Here is a 24,351-nt window from a genome sequence, read left to right on the forward strand (position 1 = left end):
TTGGTTTAGATTGTATCTTTTGCCTTTGCAGTTCAAAACAAATGATATCATTGACCAACTATATATATCTTGATTTTCTACACAAATAGATTGAAATCTTTTACAAACAGGACCAGCCTTACTAGCCAGGAAGAGTCACAAAACTGCTCATCCCACCCCGAGCTCACACGGCACAATTTTTTTTAAAAAAAATAAAAATAAAAATAAAAATAAAAAATGATATACATATTTGAATCGCTAGGATTCTTCAATGTGCACCCACTCATCTATCGTGGTACACATCAATTCTTGGAACTTAATGCAAAATCAAAAGCCACGAAAGAGGCATACAATGACACAGTTGCAACCTCAGTAAAAAGTATGGATGTACTACTGATTTTAATTTATCCGCGAGCTATTCCTTCTTCCCCACCACTTCTTTCTAGCCTTATCACTAACCCCTTCTTCGCTTCCAAGCTTGTTCAGAATTACCTTTGTTTCCCTTAGTCTTGTCCCATAATCCTTCTTCCACGCTTCAAACATCTGTTTCAATCTCCGAAGCTCACGATCCGGGTTCAAATTTGCCTCGACCTGACCCGACTTTACCTCCACCAAGAACTTAGCATCATCACCGAACACTTGACTCCTCTGTTCAAATTCTTCAGCCAACCGACTTATCACACTCAGGCCCGCACTCATCGGTCTCAGCCCATTGTTCTCAGGACCCCTGAAGTTGCTTCCAGTCTCCCAGCTGTCATCATTGAGGTTGACTGATGCGTCAGAATTTCTCTCGGAATCCTCAATCGCAAGGCTCTTCTTCGCAATGGAAAGGCTGGACTGGAGCGATCTCATTTGTTTCTGCCAGACTTCTTCCATGGACTTCATTTTCAACTCGTATTCGGACCATCGATTCTCATACTGTTGGAGCCGTTGGTGGAGGATATCGTTCTCCTCTTCTTTCTCTCTTAGAGCTGCCTCGGCTTTAAGAACTCGGCGTTGTAGCTCAGCAAGGAACGATGACTTCACCAACACCTCATCTGACTCATTACCCTGCACGACTCATCATAGTTACCTCATACGCAAAAAATACAAGGGGAAATGGAAAGAGAACAATTCACATAATAACAACAAAAACTATAATGAGCCCACCATGATTCATTTTCTTGTAAATATTTAAAGCGTAACATATTTCAGTACTCTCCCTCACACATCGCCTCTCATGAATAAGCCATTATTGTGGCAAGCAAATGGATAAAAATGACGTCTGTGCTTGCACAAAGTTGCTTTTGCCTTTTGGGTCCATCAATATACAGATTTGAAAGAAAGAAGAAAAAGCAAGTGCAACGACAACAGAGAGGTGTTCTCTATGACCTCTGCTCTGCCCCATCATATCATACTTTAATAACAAAATTAACCATAATGCATACAATAAGAGTAAATCTAAGTGCACAGATGATCCTCAAAAAATGGGACACAAACATGATACGAAGGATTAGTCCCACACATGGTGGGAAACACTATTTGTCTCCCATTTGTCTCCCATTGAAAATCTTCAAGAAGAAATCAAACTTCCTCATTAAAAAAAGAACTTCAGTAAATATTCAGTGTCTTTAAAACAAGCATAAAAAATGAAAGAATGTACTCATTGCATAGGTAGTAAAAGCCAAAGCAGAGTCAACGAGTACCTTTCTGCCACCAAATTGCAGTAATGCTATGTCTCCTGAGCATCTTCTAACTAACCAGCCCCGAATAACTGCAAAATAGCAGGTCAGGAACATGAAACAAACAAACTGTGCAGCTGCATAAATAAATTACCTTAGGAAGGCAATATCAGACTGGAGTTTGCCCACTGTAGTGGGTTTCAGCAACTGTCTCAAAACTGATCACCCCCAATGCAGTTATTCATTTTGAAAATACAACTTATAAATTTCCAAACTATTCTTCAGAAAATTAATATCACTAATTGCTTTTTTATAATCTTTCTTATTTTTTAATAAGACTACAACCTGCTCAAACCCAGAGTGCATTGCCAGCTTTTCTGTGAATTCATATATCATGCTGGTGACTAAGCAGGACTCTCTTTAAAGGTATTAGGCGTACACCAAAGGTACTGACAAATTACCTGATTGTATTCGAATTGATGCGTCACAAACATCTACAAATCTTTTTCTGTCAATCCTGCTTTTCACTTGCTTTTGTATGATCACAGCAGCTCTATGCTTCTGTAGCAGGACTGCATATTCTTTCCTAGTTTTCTTACCTCGGACAACTGTAAGAACAGATTTTTAAAAATCGATATCGTAAGTCCATTTTGATAAATTAGGCTACCTCGTAAAAGGTATTTAAAAAAATTCAGACTATAGGCGAACGTTGACATACATGATTGAAGGGTGGCAATTCCCCTCTTCAGTTCCTTGAGGTAACGACGAGCTTGGTGACCTCTAAAACAGCTTTGAACGCGTAAGATACCATGGAGAGTACAGTTTCTTGTATCCTCCAGCACACCAATCTGTATAGATGGTCAATGTCACACAAAGATTGATGATGAATAAAATGAATGACTTTGTTTTTAAAATTGAATTTCTGATATTTTGTCCAAGCATAAGATTTGTAAAAATTAGAGAATTCACAATTCAGCCCATAAAGTACAAAAACTCATTAAACTATACAGAATAGTTAGTGTGTGGGCTGGCTTTTTGCCACCTCTATCCATGTCATATGTAGACATCATGTTTTCTTATTACCACTACCATGTTTAGGTGTTGGGGCTTCCCTCTTCTTCCATTTCTTTTGTAAAACAGATGATTTCGCTATAAAATTGACGAGTTTCCCTGACCAAGATTAAACTATTTGTGGAAAGGCTTGTTAGGGTCTATCTTCCAATTTCACATTAGTCCAGAAAGCAGTCTACAAGGGTATCAGTTACGTAATACTACAAACAGTTGTAATTATAAAATAAAAAATATTAAAATACTCAACAGAATTAGCAAAAATGTGTAATGCCCAAGCAACAAAGTATTTGGAACAACAGTTAACAGTTTCTACAAGCTTTTATCACAAGTCAACATTAGGACTGCAAATGAACCGAATTGTTCACGAACAGGCTCGGCTCGACTCAGCTTGAATAATAGACTCATTTAGTAAACAAACAGAGCTCGAGCTCAAATACGCTCGGCTCGTTTATCTCCATTTAAATTATATAGTAAATATATTATTTATATATTAAATAATATAAACAATATTTTTATTTAAATAATATTAAAAAAAATCTTACCGAGCCAAGCTCGAGTTTCATTAATATTAACGAGGCGAGCCGAGGCGAGCTGAGCCAAGCTTGAGCTCAGCAATGCATGGCTCAGCTCAGCTCAACTCGTTTGCAGCCCTAGTCAACATATACCTAATACAAAGGCCTAAACGTAAAAATTATGTAAAATCCTTTCACTTGAACTACCTCATGCTGCCAAAATCCAAATGAAAATAGTCAAGTATTTCAATTCAACTAGATCCGATGCATGTGTTAAAACACATCACCCACGGAAGTTCTTTCCTTTCCATCAAGGAAATTTACTACATTTGTTGTATAGCATCTGTAGATGGGCAAAAGCTCAAACGTGCGGCCCTCCCTTTTTTGAGATAGGTTTATAACCTTTTACCATAACACATGTTTGGCCAACTCATGTACCAAAAGATCATCACCAAATGTTGGTCTCGCCACACTGAGAGGCAGGAAGGGGTGAACTGCCTAGATATTTAAACCTCTAGCTTTAGCCCCAGTAATAGATGACATATCCATGAAAATTGCAATATATCTGTACGTTCAAGACCTAAATATATCCTTTTTCATTGATTTTTTACTTTGATATTTATATATTTTTCTATGGTCTTCCAAAGCAAATACCAATATTTTGCAATGTATCCATTTGGATATTTTTGAAGGTGTGATATCTATTTTATCATCAAGCTACTACTGACTTTAGTTATGCAAAAAGGCAGCTCAACTCAAGCTGTTTTTACTCAATGTGGGCCAACCCGTCCACATGCACAGAAAATTTTCAACTTTTACCCTGTTAGGATGAAGGCCTTAGTAGGATTATCTAAATATTTGCATCTTTATTGAATAAACTAGATTGCAGAGTCAATTGAAAGTGTACATCTTACCTGGCCAGTGCGGAAAAACAATTTTGTGTAGCCAACTTGATACATCTCAGGCAAAATATTGAACTGATGAAGAATTGCAACTGAAACACTTAGTGGGTCTTGCGATGCAACATTGTCCAGTAAAAGAAAACCATACCTAATGCACGATACATGAAAAGAGGGCATTATAAAAATAAAAATAAAAGGATCATTGAGACAAGAAAAATCAGATGCTTGAGAATTTATTACACAATTTTTAGCATGTCAATAGAACTAAAAAAATTAAATAAAATGACACCATATTTCTTTACCTTCTGGCAAACTTTTGATGAGTCATCCTGGTAGGAAAGCCAGATCTTGATATTCGAACAACTTCTAGGACCCCGCAGCATCTTAGCTGCTGCAGCACAAGTTCTTGTTCATACATTCCAGGAGATTGAACGTTGTTGGGTTTGATACAACGAATGAAATGTGGTGTTGTACTCTCTAAACGTTGCATTAATTGGAACAATTGGCCCTAAATATCAGCAAACATGAATCAAATTAAAGAAGCCAACTCATCCTGAAAAGAAAATTTTCTACAATATCAAGTGATAAACCACAAACCATGAGGGTCAAGTATTCTCAGAAATGATAATGTAATATCATGTTATACTAATCCATCATTTGTATCAGACACAAACCCATGTGCATATGAAAAACCAAGAGTCACCCCAAATTTAAGACATATTTTATGATTATTTATTTCAAGGCTACAACATATGTAACCTCCAACTCTTATGTACACAGAAAAATATTCATATTTCACATTCTATAAAGAAATATTCCTACATTTTGGAATCTACATCTGGATCATAAATAAGACTAGTCATAGAAACATGGGCCAAACCTCTGTAATCAATTTGTACATGATCTTAATTAACAATACACCCCATAAGTGGTTCATCAGTCACTACTATTTTAAACTTCAGTAAAATATCGCTTTCAATATGATTGAAGTTCACCTAAGAAGTTCAAATCCATTCTTGCCACTGCTTAAGCTTTTGTCCAAAAAGTTTCTTTTATGGTTTATGATGCCTTTGAGTTAACACCGCTTTTGATTCTTGAAGCATTCTTAACAAGAGTTGAAACCAAAAGTCTTAGCCATGCAGGATTGGTACCCACTATAGTACAGCTTAGGAATACTATCTGTTTTTCTCTCATCAATGTAGCACACACATGGGACAAACACAACATCACAAATATGCTAACACAACAATTCCTAAGAAACTAGGACATGCACACAGTAAGGACACCAAATCATATTACTATTCATATACTTTTGATGCATATAATGTAAGAAAAATATGTGATGTAAATAAATATCTAAAAATTCTACTTACAAATGCAAAATATGAAAGACGAAATCCCACAAATGCCATATATAATGTACGCCTCTTAGAAATGTTTCAAAATGTATTTGGGGTGGTGGGTTGCATTCCCAAGAAAGTCAAACCTTAGTCATGCTAAGTGATTCACCACATAGGTCTTATTAGAGACTCTGAAAACTGTTGTCAAAATGGAAACAGGTCCTCCCTAGAAGTGTCCATGCTACTAATACTCTCATTACTATTAGTGACATTTCTGATTCGCTATCTTATATTTAAAAAATTTATGTCCTTGAATAAGTCACGTTGTGCCTTTTTAATTTGATAGAATGGGTTTTTAAAGAAAATTACTATCCATGTAAATGGCCCAGACACCCTTTTCTTTGTTTTGCTACTTCAATGCTAATTAGAAAGCAAAAAAATAAAAGAAGAAATAAAATTTAAGTGCCCCAAATGTCACACAATGCCTCTCAGACATTCATGCTATTCTAATTAGCATAAATGGCGACAATGTGAAATTCCATGATCAGTCTCTGGGACAAACAAAACTCCAGAAAGTGAATGTACCTTAAATTTTGCTGCAACACTTAACTTTTGGGAGTCTGCTCCACCTGATTTATATAGTGCACCAACAACAGGCTTCTCAGATTGAGCAAGCAAAGACGATGCAAATACCTGAGGAAGGTGGCATTTGCAAGAGGATAATAGTTGAATGGTATCCAAGTGTAATAAATCACGATTCTTCTCCAGAAACCCACTTGTGTCATACATAACCTGCAAGGAGCAAGTGGAACTATTACTTCATTCATCTGACCGAAGTGAAAAGGTGATACAACTAAAAGAATTAATGGCCCATCACCTATAGTACATCTCCAAACTCAAGAGAACTTAGATAAATCAACTTTGGTCAGATTTGGTGCGGTAGTTTATCTTCTGCTAAAACTTGATAAGAGTTTCATATCTACTTGGCAAGCATTTGGATTGTAACAACAAAAGGAATAACAATGCAGGATTTGCTACGGTAAATAAATACCTCGCCAGCATAATGGGAAACACTAAAAGCTTTGCCCCGTTCTCCCCTAAAACAAGAATTGGAATTTAGATGCTGCTTAAGCTTGTTGGCAAACGTCAAATCTGTACCATTTGGGAAGGTAGACTCTTCATCTAACAGAGACAATAACCCCAATGGTTTCTGCATCCAAGAAAGAGATCAAAGGGCATTACTTAATATGTATATACATAATAAATGTGACAGACAGACAGTAAATAACAATAGGTTTAAACCTTTTAACAAAAGCACCGGAAACTTTATTTTCATTACCTACCAATCCTCCATCCCAATTTCATGTAAATAATATATCTTTGAGTCAAGGAGAGAGAGAGAGAGAGAGAGAGAGCACAAAGAAACTGATACACGATGCAAACTAGCATTAAAAATTTTATGCAGAACATTTGGTACTCCATCATATGAATTGTAACATCTGATACAGACTTTCAACATCGTACCACGTAACTATTCATAACATGAGGGGGGATAATGTTTCAATTTATACAGCACATAAAAAAATCAATATTAGATCTTCATGGTTCTTTTGGATTTTGATAAGGCACAGAGGACAATATCATCTTATACTAACAACGTTAAAAACACAAGAAACAAAACACTACAAACACTACACATCATAATTAGCACATTGAAGCCAATGCATCAATGATCTCTATACCTTTTCAAAAAGATTCAAACAGTCTTGGTTGTCTTCAAAATCAACTCTGGCCCAATCAATGCCATCTTGGATATATTCCTAACACAGAAATTTCAATTGTCAATCGAAAAGAGTTACAGGATAACTACTCAATAGATTTGACCATCACTAAAATGGACTTTCTGTCCATTGTAAACAAAAAGAGACCAGTATTCTAAGATCCAATGGAAAGTAACATTTTTAACATTCCCATATCAATGCTGAACCCCATTGATGTTCCTGAAAATTTGAACACGAACTCACTGGGGTTATCATTGAAGTATGAATCATTGACAATAGTTGGGGTTCCCACGCGCCACAAAATGTAATGGCTTTTTTTTTTTTTTATGGATACAACAAAAAACAATATTCATAATTTCAGGTGTCCGGTAATCATTTTTTTTCCCCTAAAGTTTTATTATTCAAAAATCAGTATAGGTTAAGGTAAGCACCTGTCTGTCAATTAAAACCTTATGGAAGGTAGGTGTAATTATTTCAAAACTGTGAGGCTTACTCTATTTTTTTTCCAAACTTCAGGGGAGGTTAGTGTAATTTACCCTAAATAATGTATTCTATACAATCAAGACAAATAAATTGACTTAATACTAACAAAAAATTTTTTCCAGTGTTCTATCTATACCCAGTTTGCATGTGTAAGAACCAAGATGAGCGCTGGAGCTGAAAATTTTGCTCACCACTCTGACATTTACTTAACCTTAGTCAAAAACACTTCAAATTGATGAAAATTTTTAATCTTCAAGATGAGCATCTATCTGTCAATCTGTTGAATGCATTTTGCAGCCTCTTTTTATATATATGGGTGTACATGTATACCGAAATTGACAAGTTGCTTTTTTACACACATACATATACGAGTCAAAGATGTTAGAAAAGTGCAATTGTCATTGCCCACTTATTTCATCATAAGGTCATGAATGTGAGCCTAAGTGATTATATTGTTCCAGTGCGAACTCTAATTGATCCTTCTTTTGTGGTAACTGTTGTGCAAATTATTGAGTTTAAAATTTTGAGTCGCATGAAATTTACTGGATACAATACAACAAATCCTCCTGTGAAAACCCCATCCACAAGGCTTCATTCAGCATAAGCACTAATATTTCAGTACTCAGAATACACAAAAAAAAAATGGTGACCCCTCATGCAAAAGCAGGGTCTCGAAAGGGCAAGAAGTACACAACCTAATTGAAAAGCCCAGCCCACATTTCTCCTTAAAACCCAGGTATTAAGGAGAGGGAAACTGGAGTCTTGTATGGGGCAACTCCAGGCAATGTGGGACACATTCCAACACACCTTCCTGGACCACAACATACAGTAGCCAGACAGGCGGCACACCAATCACAGGCCCAACTAAGCTCTAATACCAAATTGAAAAGCGCAGCCCACACTTCTCTTTAAAACCCAGGTATTAATGAGAGGGAAACTAGAGCCTTATAACCAGCACAGAAGGGGCAACTCCAGGCGATGTGGGACACATTCTAACAAGCCTTGTTTTCCACGCTAAATTGACCAATTTATTTTATTTACTTAATACTCTTCAAAGGTCACTCCAAAATTTATGCAAGTTAACTATTTAACAGATGTATAAAACCAGGGTAATGAGCTAGAACTGAAAGTGGGTTCCAACTTTGGATAAAGTTCTGGTTTACTCAACCGAAGACTGCCTGTGCTTTTTAAGCCTAATTATTACCAGAATTTCTATCTGAAACTTGAGAGAAGAAATCATAACACACAGAATCCCTTTTCCTTTTCTTTTTTCTTTTTCTTATTTTTTTGGGGTGCCATCTGGGACACTCAGAATTTTTCAACATTGATTTTCCAGGTACTTAAAACACAGTCTTGAGAAAAAATTAGAACAGTTACCTCCTGCTCTAACTTAAATAAGTGACGATTGAAGTGTTGCTGCAATCTCTCATTTGCATAATTTATGCAAAATTGCTCAAAACTATTACTCTGAAAAAAATAAAAAAATAAAACGGGGTTATGTAGCATCGTTGCTTATATCATTATAAAAGAAACGTAAAGATAAACACAGTAAAGCACAGGAACATACATCAAATGATTCAAAGCCATATATATCAAGAATACTGATGGATCTTCCAGTACGACGTTTGCCCACTGCAAGAGACTTGTTAATTTGCTCGACCAGCCAGTCAAACAAACAAGAATATATTGATTTTGCTAAAGCATCTCTTGTGTCAATGGCCTGAAAAATGGAAGGCAGAATTGAAAGATCATCACATTTGAGTCGGTTCTTACAAACTTTAACAGATAAAAATAACTGTAAAAACTTCTGGAACTTGACAAAATTTAAGGACAATCCTCTGTATTACATATCATATGAATGGAAAGAAGATTTAAAAAATATGTAGCTTCCACTATGAATTCCTTTCCAGAAGTAGCCATAAATAGATCCAATGCAACCTATTACAACTTTATTAGATGAAGAAGAGAAAGAAGTTGCAAAACTTATATGAGGCATAAGCCTTGCCAATTGGACAATGTCATTTAATAATTTAATATGAGAGGGGAAAAAAAGTACTTGATAGAAGTAACACCTTTAAATGCACATTTATCATTAAAATAAATTTATAGAAGATAGCATGTATTGTAGTGTAGTAATATGAACTCAACATCGTGTATATAAAATATGAATCTCATATGCTCTCAACCAAAGGTCACAGGCCAATGCAAGATCAACATGTCACACTTGATACACAAAACATGTGCAGTCTCTGTCTTGGTGTGGTAGTTTTTATGCTCCCAACATTAGGCCATGGGGCAGGGCTCAAAGATAAATGCCCAATTTACCAATTTCCAAATCATGACATGAGTTAAGTATTGACAGTATCTTGAACAGGCACACATCACTCAACTTGCAATATCAATGTTACTATATGAACAAATTAATGAAGTCTCCTAAGGAGCTTCTGCAAAAGTATGAATTCAACCATCCCATCATAAAATATATAAATATATGTGTGTGTATGTATAATAATAAATAAACAATAAAAACAAATATACTGAGTTCATGGCTAAAATCTATCATTTTGAGGCACATTCTGTATCTATACTTGTGAGGTGCCAAACAAAACCATTACACATGGCTAAATGATGCGGTGCTTAATGTCACATCCTGCTAAATTCTCCATGGCAAAAATCCTACCAAATGGGAGCTTGGAAGAATGGAGCCAATGGAAGAATCTAGAACTTCCTAGCAAACTCTAGCACATGTGAGATCATGGAGAATTCTAGAAGCCCCTAGATAATTCAAGTACATACACACTTATACATGTAATTAGACTTGTAGATATTTGTATAAATATTTCTAGAAGGCATTCTAGAATCTTCTTGTAGCTTGTAAGAAGGCTTCCATGGGAAGCTTCTACATACCTCTTTCTTGTGTATTCAAGAATGTTCCAAATGTGCCTATAAATAGGAGAGGAGCTTATTTGCTCCAAACCATCCAAGAATTGTACAATTTCTCTTAAAGTGAATACAAAGGCATTCTCTTAAACTCTCTGTCTTCTCCTTCTCTTTCTTGCAAACTTGTGAGTCAAGCTAACTTAGTCTCACTAGTAAGGCTTGTGAGCGTCTAAGCGCCGCACGGAATGCTTGGAAATAACCAAGGTCGTGACATTAAGCTTTTATTTCGTCATTTTTCAAAAAGACAGGTATCGAGTACTAAAACCAAAAAAAAAACAAAATATAAGGCAGGACAATGATGAAAGAACAAATCCAAAAAAAAAAAAAGTGAAATCCATGCATTGAATATGTGACTTCAAATTTCCTATAAAAGTTTCAAAATTTTGAACCCAAAAGTTGGTCCTGAAGGAATTTCCAATAAGTCCCACCATGAGAACATCATGAAGGCACAAGTAGGGCTGTAAACGAACCGAGCCGTTCATGAACAAGCTCGAGTTCGGCTCGTTCAAACACGGCTCAATTAATAAACGAGCCGAGCTCGAACTTAAATTTTAAGCTCGTTTAACAAACAAGCCGAGCCCGAGCTCAATAATACTCGGTTTGATAGGCTCGCGAGCTCAAACATATATATATATATTATACAATATGTATATATTTATATAATATATAAATAAATATAAATATAATTAATAAAATATTAAACTTACAATTTTTTTTCTATTATATATGTGTCCATATATATATATATATATATTGTAACTTCAACTTTGGAATCATTTGTTTCAGCTTTAGTTGACTGGAGAAGCAATGGGCCACCACGTGGGACTTTTATAAGCATTCACCTTTGAGCATACTTTTGTCATGGACCGATGTGGGACTCTTTTGTGCAATTCCTCACAGCAACAAAACGGCGTCGTTTTGCTGTATCATGTTTCAAACAATCTATCCCACATCGTTTACACAATGTTGTTCAAGGCAAATTGATATCTATTTATGTTATGTGTAGTAGTAGGCTGGCTTGAAGTCTTGTTTCAAGTGTTCCAAGAGTTTCACTTGGCTAACGAGCCATAACGAGCCGAGCTCGAGTTAGAAAAATTTTATGCGAGCCGAGCTCGAGCTGATATATTTGAGCTTGCTTCGAGCTCGAGCCGAGCTCGAACATCTTTAAAATAAATCGAGCCGAGCTCGAACAATGATAAACTCGACTCGGCTCAGCTCGATTACACCCCTAGGCACAAGCCTCATAAACCTCGTGAAACAGTGATTCCTAACTCCACAAACCTATGATACATGCACTCAATAGATCCACTTCAAATTATCCAAAATAAGATAGTCAAACCATGTATCTGATCTTAGTAAAAAAATAAAAACAAAGAAAAAGCCTCTAATTTCAGTTGAAAAAATAATTTATGAGGGCTTAATATGTGAAGAACCCGCCAAAAGCATCTAGTTCATTGATACTACAACGCCATTCATAGATTGACTACAATGTACAATCTAAAATATGTTATGTTGCCCAATAAAATAATTTACCTGAGATTGAGTTAGCTTTTGAACAATAGTATCATTCCCAACTCTCATTTTGCGAGTTGATAAAGCTAGCTTTAATTCAGCAACAGTACACTCAATCAAATTAGCAACAGTGGTTAGACCTGAAATTTGAAAAACCCGAACTTAGGAGAATTCATAGAAAGTTCAAGAAGCAATGAAAATAAACATGTATATATTATAAAACATATTATGTGCTCTTCATGACTGTAGTGCATTAGATTGATAAGTAGAACTCATTTACATGATTTTTACATTTGGTGGCTTACCAAAAGAGGAAAAACAGACAGAATAAGTGATGGATAGAGAAGAGTACTAATTTACAATTACTTTTTGGGCAAATTACATTTTACCCCCTTCAGCTATTGCCTCAAGTCACTTTACTCCCTTGAACTAAAAATTGTAACACTTAACCTCCCTCATCTATTAATTTTTTTCAATTTGGACCTTAATGACAGAAACGCCCTTTCAACTATAGGGGTAAATTAAACTTTACCTCCTTAAACTATAACTCAATATCACTCTACCCCCTCAACTATCACTCTACCCCCTCGACTAAAAAAATTGTATGATTTTTAAGCTAAAATACAGTTTTTGATTTTTGTTTTTCAAATTTTCAAATTTTTTGTTTTTAGTACATTTATTCATATGTTAGTAAAAACTTTTAAATTTTTAGATGCACCTAAAATGTATTGTCACAACAAACCAGGGAACCCAACTCTCTGGATCTCCCATTTCAGACTTCCGAACGCGATAGCGGATGTTCCATGTTGCATAGCTAAAATGTATGTTCTCCGGATCTATCATATCGGACATCCAGTAGGTCTAGCAGATGACTGGTCAGACCCGGCAGACACATTTCCACGTGCTTAGGAGTTGGGACTACAAATTAGGCACTTGGCCATGTCTTAGAACCTTAATAATGCCTAGCAATCCTTGGTTATGACAATTAGTTGGGCTCCTCGCGTGCCTTGATTGTAGGAGGTGCAGGAGTGTAAAGGATTTATTTGTGAATCCTCTTTTGCTTTAACAGATTTTTAGGAGAGCTCAATTTTTGTGTTGAGCATTTTTGCTATGTGCAAAGCTCTTTTATCTCTTTTTTACAGAGGTTGCACCCGTTTTGGCGCTTTCTTAATAAACATTTACTTATCAACAGAGTATTCAGAAATATTTTCACTCCACATATATCTAGATCCCCGTGAGTTTTTGGGGTAACAATTGTAATATTTTGTATTTTGTCTACAGAATTCTATCAATGAATTTGTATAGATCTTTTTTATTTTAAACAATATTTGTCTTCTTCAATACATGGTTCAAGATCTCTCTCCCCCTCTATGTGTGTGTGTAATACATCTATAAATATCACTCTCCCCACCCCCGGGGAAGAATTTATTAATCCACCCATGCTATCATCAAGACAATGGATTCAAGTGAGAGAAATAAGGAGAAATCAGCTAATATAAATAATCAATCTAATCTATTAATAGTTCCTCTCCCTCTTCCAAAATCCTATGAGCTTGCTTAAAAACAAGCTCATATGAATTTTTGATTTGATTATAAGGACAGCGGATGGCATTCATGAAGTACCATCAGCAATGCAATATTTTCTAAAGGGGTTTCAAAACCTCTTCACTGCAACAAGGATTGCCATGTCCATGTTTAGCAATCCGTCACAAGCATTTGAACCCTTGAACCGAAGTCCCTGGGGTCATACTCAAGAGCAACAGGCTCAAGGAGGGCTAGTATGGATTACTATGTCCAAACTGCAATAAATAGGATTGTTCATTCAAATTCAACCTGATCAGTAAGCAGAAACAGTTCACTGATCATTTGCCCAGCAATTTAGGAGTGTTACTACCTACAGCCAATAAACCAGCTAGAAGCAAAATAAATAATAATAAATCAAATGAACAAAACAACTATGCAACTGTTAAACTTTATCCTTTTAGAAAGATTGTTACCTTCATCCGCCACAGGTTCAACATGGTTTTCATTATCAATCACTATAAAGGAGACATTCCCCAACCACAAAACTGCAGTGAGCATTTTAAATACACTTTCTTGATCCTCTTTGCTAACATGAACAATATCCAGAGCTTCCTGAAGAGTGAAAAAAGACACAATGACGTTCATATATAAATCAACCCCTATTTCTAAACTTGAAGGGGAAAGGGAAAAATAAGACTCTAAAAGCATTGATGGTTATAACTGTGTTCATAATAATAAGAACAAGAACAAGAACAAGAAAATACCATTACAATGCGAAACTGTTCAGCATCATCAAGCCCAGAAATTGAATAGCAATTGCTTTGCCTCAAGTATTTATATTCATTTGCACTTTTCAAATTCAACTTCTCTGTGTTACAAAGCAACAAATTGTAAAAGAATAATAAATAAATAACAAAAATGGGCAAAAGGTGTAACATAGAGTAAAATATAAAGGTTGAAAAACTAAGCTAACATATGACCTTGTCATGAAAATATGCACAAATCTGACACAAACCAGTACAGTTTTTCAATCCGCATGATCCTTCAAACAGAAGTTCAGAACGTAAAGAATATTCAGATGTGCTTGTGGAATTTGCATTGATTCCTTTTTTCTTTTTTCTTTTGTGATGAGTAATTGGCGTTGGTTTTATGAACAAGGATGAGCACTTTATAGGCGCAACATATGCAGTACTAAGTGTTTTCTATAATTAGTAAAAGAAGCTAGAAGTTGTGTCAATCCTGTATTTTGAAATAAAGAGGGCAAAGTATCATTTCTCTGCTTAGCATACAATACTCTCTTGACAATGATGGACAGATATAGGATTGAACTATAGTTTCTAAAGCTTCAACTCTGGAATCAATAACACTAATCGTCCTGTTTAACCCTTTTTTTCCATGACAAACACCTGGTTAACAAAGAATTTATATCACCTTGCAACTTAATGTTGCTCGTCTCATGCACTCATCGCATGCATGGCTCAAAAAGTTCTAAACAAACATTTTTAAAGGACAGGAAAAAAAAATTACAATTCAAATAAAAAAAAAATGGAGAGACTGATTAGCAAAATTCAAGAAATGGATAGGACTCGTCTCTGATGTCAATTGATGAAGAGCAACTGTATATAAACACTTCCCAGGAAAGCTCCTATACCAAATACTAATGCATTTTAAGAAGATGTATCCTTGGTTGAGGTGGACTCAGCTGTGAATAAACATTTAAAACTTATTTGACATTAAAGCAATTGGAAGATTATGCAATTGATTTATTCTAATTATTAGTTTTTCAACTTTATTTTTTTTCCTGAAATCATGGTACATTTTCTTATATCAGAAGTTTTTGGAGGTTTAGTCTTCTAGGTATAGAAATTGGGTTATTGTAATTTTCGATGTTGGCAGAATTAATTTTAAAGGCATCTTGATCTTTGTGTTCTTCTGAAATGACTATAAATAGGCCTTTTGGTGGAAAACCAGATACACCGTTCAACAAGGATCAACAATGAATATATGAGGAGTTCCAACCTCTTTCTCTGTTTCGCCTTGTGCCCCTTCCTCTCTTTTGCACTTCCCTCTTCTTATCCCTCTAAAATCTATTGGCCTTCTCCAAAGATTAAGAGGCTTGGAAGTCACTTCTTAGCCCTCCCTGTCTCATTCTTTCTTCTCCTCTTTTACTTCCTTCTCTATCCATAAACAAGAGACATGAAGACATATTCCACCACCCAGTCTGATCTTCTACTCACCCCTCTTTTTCTCACCACATCAAGAAAGTAAAAAAGATGATAAGGGAGTGGTCATTTTTGTTGGTCAGTTGAAGATAAATTCTGAACTGTCGATATAGTTGGATGATGGGACAGGTTACCCTACTTTGGACAATTTTCTGAATTTTGTAGGCGCTATGGAATTATTAGAAGGCATAGCAGTACAGACTTTGTAAGGCTCCTATTGACAGGGTTTGCGTCTCTTCAGGACAGGAGGATTTAATTACATTGATAACCATTTTGAGTATGAATATAAACGTTTTAATCTATACTCTCTTGAAATGGGATGTGGAATTTTTAGGAAAAAGTGTAGAGTGCAAAGGCATACCCAGCTCAACAAACATTTGCCATAATTGATTGGGGTCAGCTACATTGGTCTATTTCTCCAGTAGGCTCTATTAAAAATCATATCCTCAATCAATTATATCCTTCCTTATCGCCTCTACCCATGTTTCCATTGAATTTCCTCTATTTCTTTCATCACCCTCAATCAACAAAGATCAAATCACTCCTTTCTGGCTGTTTAATTCGTCTATACAATAGACAGTATTTTCCTAACAATGGACTTGGCCCGCTAACCATTTGTTTGCGTGCTTTGTTAGCATGGGGAATATAAAATTAATGACTGTAACAGTATATGCAGTAACTGGATGCTTAAGATAGTATGATATGAATACAGCACATGGAAAATTCAATAAGACAGTGGGGAAAAATGCAAGTTTACATAGAGACTATGAAGCACCGACACTTCAAAACAAGTGTCGTATTTGTGTCAGACACATGGACACTTCGGGGACACGCGGACACTTTGGGAACACGTATGGGACACACCACCTGCCATGTATTCTTATTTAATTAATTTATTTTCAGAGGACACTTCGGGGACATGCCAAGTTATCTTTTCTCCCATTTTATTTAGTACTTTTGATGAATATTGAATGTTTGTTATTTTTTTCTTAGATTTAAATACTTAATAGATAATCTATAAAAAAATATATATAAACTATAAGTGTTAATTTAAAAGTGCTTTTTTAAAATTAAAAAAAAAAAATTTAAGTTAGTTTTTGTTAATATTGATTGTTTGTGGATGTAATATTAATCTAGATAACAAATAAAAATAGATGAAAACATATTTTACTGTCGTGTCCTCGCCATGTCTGTGTCTCCATTTTTTGAAATTGCTTGTTCCGTGTCCGTGTTCGTGTCCACATCTATATCTGTGTCCATGCTTTAGCATATAGATACCAAGTGGAAAATCTGAACATAATTTATAGCTACCCATAACATGCAATAAACATGTCACAAAAACAACAGCGATGAACAATTGTACCTCCAAGGGCAAGTGGAGCTCCAGCACAAAGTTGATAAAATATATGATATGACCTTTCCCCTTCCGCACATTGGACTACTCTAGACTGTTCATCGAACAAGTTGGATTAGTAAACTGTATGATTAAAATCAATTAGACCAAAATAAAAAATGAGGGCAATATAGACATACCTTCTCAAGTAAAACTATACAAAATAAGAAATACGTCACCAGGAGAGAACAAAAAAAAAAACAAAATTATGTCAGTTGGTCATTGAATCGAAGCAATAGTGAAAAAAAAATTACTAAGGACCACAACGCAAGAAGCTATCTTACAAGTTTGAATCATGGCACCCGATATTTTTCCAGTTTCACTGAAGTGAATTTCAATCAGCTTTCCCTGTGACAAGTTCGTTGAGATTATTATTACTTGCAAGGGAAAAGGGCAACAAATATAAAATTCATTTTCAAAGAGTGGTAATAATTTATCAATGTAAACATATATTAACCCAAGGAACAACTTAAATGCCTAAGCAAAAAAAAAAAAAAAGGGATCTTACAAATCGACTTGAGTTGTCATTTCTTGATGTTTTTGCATTACCAAAGGCCTCTAAAATCGGATTTGTTTTCAATATTTCATATTCTATTCCACTACCACCTCCAAGTGCAGCCAAATATTGCATTGCTATCTTTGCCGTCTCAGTCTTTCCTGCTCCACTTTCACCACTGGACACATAAATAGAGTGTGTATAACCAAGGCATGCAGTGGATATAATTTAGAACAATCAAGCACTTAATACAACAAGTCCTCACTAATTACCCCTCACAGAAATTTCACCATTGTATAATCCCTGTTTATAAACAACGAAAAAGCATCATAAAATGTGTAATAGTTTTCATCATGACTTGATGCCGTATCATATATTAAACAAATGTTTCCAACCAAGTTTTGAAGGTATGTTTCCAAAAGTATAAATCAAATGATATCAGGTGTTTTCAAATCAGAAATTGACCAAGTTGAAGAAGATGAAGAAGCCAACTTTTCAGAAGATAAAATAATCAAAATTTAAAACCAGGCATGGTTTTGGGAAGAGGAAGAACGATATAACCAGATTCCTATGCAGGACACTCCAGCATCAGCTGATGTGGGAAACTATTTTCAAAGAAATAGACAACTCCCCCAAAATTCCACACAAGTCAAATCAAGGAGCATGTCATGCCATTATATCAAGTAATGATAATGTGAAAGAGCACTTTCAGCAACATGACATAAGACCTCCAGGTATTTTGTGCAGAAAATTTTCTTTATTGATTGCCTGTACAAGATGAAATCCCTTGATTGCCTGTACAAGATAAAATCCCTCCTAAGGCACAGTGCTGGCTGCAAGGACAAAAGCCTGGGCTGTTCAAGCATGCCACCACTTCATGCAAAATATACAAGTAAATAAACAACTAAATAAGGTTGTGATTGGTAAAGTTGCTGGCTTCATTTTTCTGACAACGAATGTATTTTTTCTGATAAGTAACTATTAAACAGTCTTGGTATAACTCAACCCCAAAAGCTAACTATCGAGGTGAGGGTGCCCTCACGCTTTTATACTATGCATTACTTTAGTATCCAGTCAATGTGAGACTTTGCTTCACACCTTCCCTCACGCCCAGCATGCTCATTCAGCAGTACCTGTGGCATGCAGGCCAAGGACATGCACCCTACCCATCCCTGGTACTCCAGCTCTAATACCACCAATTATCCCAAAAGCTTAAGCTATTAAGGTGAGGGTTCCCTAATGCTTTTACACTACACGTCTTTCTTTTTTTTTTATGACCAAGTGTCCGGGCCAACTTACGCGCACATCAACTAATTCCAGGACCCACGCAAAGCGCCCCCTCCACGTGGATCAGGCAAATCTCAGGCAGAACCCGCAGGCGTGGTCCCAAGAAGCAAATTGCTCCTAATGGAAGTTACACCTGAGACCTAGACGGAGCACACCCCTAGATCCCAAGTTGCACTTACTAGGCCAACCCCTTGGGGTTCACATTACTTTAGTATCCAAGCAATGTGATTCTTTAATTATACAAAACACTGCATCATCAGAAAAATGACTAGTAGACTAAAATGTAAAACATAGAAAAACATAATGTAAAATTATACAATCAAGTTAGCAATGTTCAACTGACCTTATGATGATAGATTGATTTACTTCATCTGAAAGAAAAAAGAAGAAACATTGTAAGAGTTTCACAAACTCATGGTGATTGATTACCAAACAAGGCTTAGGTGTTAAGAAACCAAAAATCCAAAGTTATCTAGAAAACAAAAACAAACTTAGACCACCTCGTCTCATTTCCCGAATGGCTGTATCTGTGATTGCATACACATGTGGGCTCTCAGTAGATTTGCGCTTATATGCTTCAATATAATTATCTCCATACAAAGGGACTTTCTTGAAGGGATTAATGGCAACCAACACAGGTCCTGCTTTTGTCTAGAATGGACACAGAATTAAGTAACACACAAAGATATCAGACAAACCAGACAATTGAGGAGCAAATTTAGAATACAACTCAGCATAACAATAGACACTTACATAAATAACATCCTGATTGTATCTATACTGAAGATTGTACAACACTGAAGGTTCATTAAGATAACTTAGTTGCATCAGATCATCTACACCATCCAGAATATCAGGATTCGCAGGTAACAGACTTTCAGAATTTACCTTCAAAACCTAAAATTTAAAAGCAATAAAATGATCAATTGAATTGCCTAACAAAGAATAGACATTCAAGATTTAATATGTTTGCTTACTTTTCCCTCAGATAGTGATACAACAGATTCAGTCCCTGAAGTTGATAGTACCTTCCCCAGCTCCCAGTTCCCATTAGAAAGTTGAATCCAAGATTGAAGCTTCTGAAAAAGTGAATTTTAACAAGTAGGTAAAAAAAATCAATACATAGTAGATTGACTACGTTAGCTTCAACCATCAACAGTTTGGATACGGCCTACATATTATGGTGTAAAATATCAAATGCTATTGCAATATTTTGCAGTTCCCATGCAAAATCACTGCAACTGTCACCACAAAACAAAAAAAAAAACAAAAAAACAAAAACAAACAAACAAAAGGGAACAGAATCTATGAAATTATTTCTGTTGTTGACAAGTTACAAAATTCCCAACTTCCAAATTCCAATAAGCTCTGCTTCGAGGTAATTATCCGCAAATTAGATCTACAAATTCAAAATAAAACTGAACTTACTAATACAATTCAAAACAAATAACAGTAGTCCTATTTTACACTTTGTTTTTTTCATCTAATGATACCCATACACATAATGGCATAAACATGACCACACACCAGTAGTTCATAAAATTTTATAGCTTCTCAAGCAAAATTCTATGGAACTCAAGGTTTAACTTTGTTTAGTGATATTCTGAAAATTTTTATAGTCATGGGAGGCTAGTAGTAATAAAAGATATGGCCCCAGATAAAGTAAATTAGACAGAAAACTATTGTCACAGACCCCAAGCACTCCCAAAAAGGTTATATGAAGCTCAATAATTTTCCACCCTTGGGATATTTATTTTTTAAAATTTTAGATATTTGTTTAATTTCACGCAGCAATGGGAAATAATATGTACAACATGCTCATAAACCATATACTATCAAATTAGTAGACAAAACTTAGGGGGGGAAATGGATGAATTTTGTTAACGAAATTTCTATTTTTAAAAGGTTTTTTTTTATGGGATATCATTATAAAAGCTTAAGCTATTAAAAAAGAGCATCAATAGGGATGAAAGTTTAACCAAGTGAACCAAACCGGTTGGAAAATTCAATTCTCGGTCAGTTTTTGTCACTGAACCTGTCAGTTCGGTCTCTTCGTTTTCTTTTCTTTATTTTTTTTGAAATTTTTTTTGTCAGTTTGATGTCGAGCCGCCTTAATATCAAACAGAAACTGACCGAACCAGCCGGTTTAGGTTCACCTAGCCCCTCACACAATCACTCCCTTAACCTCTCAGTGTGCCTGTTGTCTCGTCTCAGCCTCCTCCTCCTCCTTCCATCCCTCCCTCCCTCTCTCCATAACCCTGACCCCCTCTAGCTCTCTTTTCAAAGTTTTTATCCCTTATTCTGCTCTCCAATCTTAATCTCTCATCAAACCTTCAACCTCTGTCTCAATCAGTCACTCTCATGAAACCCTCAATCTCTCAATCTTAATCAGTCATTCTCATCAAAGAGAGGGTAAAGTCCTAAACCCTCAAGCTCAAGCTCTCAATCTCAGGTGACATCTACGACTCTCCTTCTCCAGCGATTGCATTCTGCAATGAGTTAGAGGTCAATTGTTGTGGACATGTAGCACCGATCGTCGCTCTTCCTCTCCGTCAACAGCAGCAATCATCTCTTTCTCTCCCTTAGGGACTCACCTGAAGGTAATTTTGAAACCCTTGTTTTAATTAAATCAGTTAATTTTCTGAATCCCTAATTTTTATTGCAATTTTTTAATCCCTCAGGCCTCACTTGCAGCAGTTTTTTTTTTTTTTTGGGAAGAACCAAGTGACTAGAACTCTACCATTACAAAATATCTAATGTTATTGAGGATTTCTATTACATAGAACCATGCTACAAACTATTGAACAAATTATTTTCTCAATCCATAAACTAGCATATACACAGAAATGAGGAGTATTTTTAGCTAAGTAAACTCACAACTCACAAGAAACTTATGTTTTGGGATGTATCCACTGGTAACAAAAGATAATATAGCAAGTTTAAAATCAATAACACCCTTGGATATTCCTGGACTATCGGTTCAACAGATAGCACATAAAAAATTTTGTTAAAACAAAAAAAAAAAAGAAGCAAGCTTTCTCATGAAAGAGAAAAGAGAGGCAATGCCTGGAATAAAACTTTAAAGGTTCTTCGATCTAAATGTTACAAATCCCAACTACAACTTGTAAATCACTTGTATTTTGAGTTGCATACTTGGATACCAAATTTAAAAAAAAAAAAAAAAGTTTCATGTACCCCAACACCTGCCATGGAGCATTCCTTATAAGCAATAAAACTTAAAAGAAAAGCTAAATAACATGCTCAAAAAATATGTATATATATATAAAACAAAGAGTTAAACATAGAAAGGAACCTTTTATCAATTTAATTTCAATGACAGCCATACTCCTCTGCTAATCAAGTTTTTACTTAATTAAGAACTCTTAAAGTACAGGAGTTCACAAAAATTATTGGTAATTTAGATGCTAGCTACTTATCTTAGCTCCACAAATTGAATACTTATCTTTTGCAACAACAAACCCTTAAACAGTTGTTGTGCAGAAACTCCACCAGCACTTAAAATTTAAGCACCTTCTCCCTTAAAATCAGGCAAATCCCAACCTTTTCCCTTATACAAATCCCACAACCTTTTTCTTCTGCCTTTAAGCCCAAAACTTGCAATCTATCCTTAATCTTTGTAGATGGTACATTTTAAATATCAAGTTTTGTGCAACATCACGTGCATGCTAATTTAAACAAGTTATAATCAGAAGAACTTGTGAGGATGATATTACTACATACAGGCCATTGAAGAAGTGAAAAATGCACATAGATTAATTCACAATGCAAAGGGTATGTGAGATTCATTCACGGCAAAAAAGGAAAATTCTGAGCTCCACATCCTAATTAAAACTCAAACTTTGAAGCTACAAATTACCTTCTTTGCAGAATATGGGGTGGTGTCACTCCACTTGGATTCAGTACGCAATGGGGCAAACGGTCGTAAAGGAGTAGTTGCCAAATCCAGATCCTCATCTCCCACAGATGGCCTGGCCTCAACAGTTACATTAAATCTACTATAAGGTGATTCATCATTATCTGGAACCATGTTGTTATTAACTTCCTCGCTGCCCTCAACAACCTCACGTGCTACATCACCGTTTTCAGGAATGGCATTGGGGATCATGTTACTGTTGCTTGGATTCACAGCATCAAAGCTCTCAGAAGGACGAGGGGTTGGTGAACCCATAAATCTGAAGTCCACAGGCAACGATTTTATTGCCTGGAGGGAAGGAGATACCGGAATTTTCTGCGACATATGCTCTAAGGGGTTGCGTGAATGAGCTTCACCAGACCCAACAGGATAAAGATTAGGGAGATCAAAAAGCTAACCTTTTTCCCCAAAAAAAAGAAATCAAACTTTAACAAGGACCCACGACTTATCTGCCAACCCTAATGGAGGGGACCATAATTTGCGAAACAGACTGTAGTGCTGTTCATTGATCAATCGCCAACGACAATATCAACACCAAAACTAACCCAATTTGGAAACAATCCACAACAGATGTCTGGCAATGATGTTAAACTCCCAAGTCACACAACTTTGAACGAGTAATCACTTTAACAGAAATTATACCCAAAACTTTCACAAAATTCCCACAAAGCCCTATAATTTCAGAGTCCAAACACTGTAAAATTGTCTCAATTTCTTCAACCTATCTCAGACTTCAACTCACTTCGCAATGCTCTTCAAGTAAGAGAATTTTTAGCCTAAAAAAGACCAAAAAACACAAAATCTGATAAATCTTAACACGATCTACTTGTAGATTCTGCCCTCCGAATATAGCAAATCTTCCACAAACTCCGGAAAACGAAATAATAAAATAAAAAAATAAAAAAAAAAAGTAGTTACCTCGTTCAAGTTCAAGTAAACGGTGAAGTACCTCACCTCTGCGATCGATCTACCTCTGCAACAAGATCGCAACACCCTATTAAATTTGCCGACAACACAACCAGAAAAAGTGAAAATTTGAGGAAATGATGAAGAATCGGCGAAGATCTTCAGATATTGTAAAGATAAAAGTGAGTCGATAGTGCGAAATCAAAGCTCAAACCCTCAAAATGTTCAGAGGTTTAGAGAGAAAGAGAGAGAGAGAGAGAGAGAGAGGAAATGATGGTGGTGGTGGTCTCTTCGACACATGAGAGAGAAATATGAATAGAGAAAATCCAAAGCGTGTGAAGACGATGCAGCTTTTGCTTTTCTTCTTCCTTTTATTTTCTCTCTCCTCTTTGCAGCACATAAAAGCAT

At 35.7% G+C, this 24,351-nt stretch overlaps 1 protein-coding gene across 1 annotated transcript; it reads right to left on the reverse strand.

Moving 5' to 3' along the window:
• Window positions 1-24: 24 nt before the first annotated feature.
• LOC114311488 (myosin-1) lies at window positions 25-24,351 on the reverse strand. The gene is made up of 24 exons (XM_082911877.1): window positions 23,956-24,351; window positions 22,981-23,813; window positions 20,081-20,182; window positions 19,857-20,000; window positions 19,604-19,754; window positions 19,447-19,474; window positions 17,829-17,994; window positions 17,605-17,668; window positions 17,461-17,474; window positions 17,291-17,375; window positions 14,470-14,573; window positions 14,179-14,317; window positions 12,203-12,321; window positions 9,297-9,449; window positions 9,107-9,196; window positions 7,208-7,285; window positions 6,517-6,675; window positions 6,051-6,257; window positions 4,428-4,633; window positions 4,138-4,273; window positions 2,359-2,488; window positions 2,102-2,248; window positions 1,665-1,732; window positions 25-1,029 (listed from the first exon to the last, which is right to left on the reverse strand). The coding sequence occupies exons 2-24, from the start codon at window positions 23,359-23,361 to the stop codon at window positions 379-381; spliced, it is 3,522 nt and encodes a 1,173-aa protein (XP_082768003.1). The 5' UTR covers window positions 23,362-23,813; window positions 23,956-24,351; the 3' UTR covers window positions 25-378.

The sequence above is a fragment of the Camellia sinensis genome, unplaced genomic scaffold (assembly GCF_055761805.1).
Source record: "Camellia sinensis isolate YWXY unplaced genomic scaffold, ASM5576180v1 Unanchor14, whole genome shotgun sequence".
Lineage (NCBI taxonomy): Eukaryota > Viridiplantae > Streptophyta > Magnoliopsida > Ericales > Theaceae > Camellia > Camellia sinensis.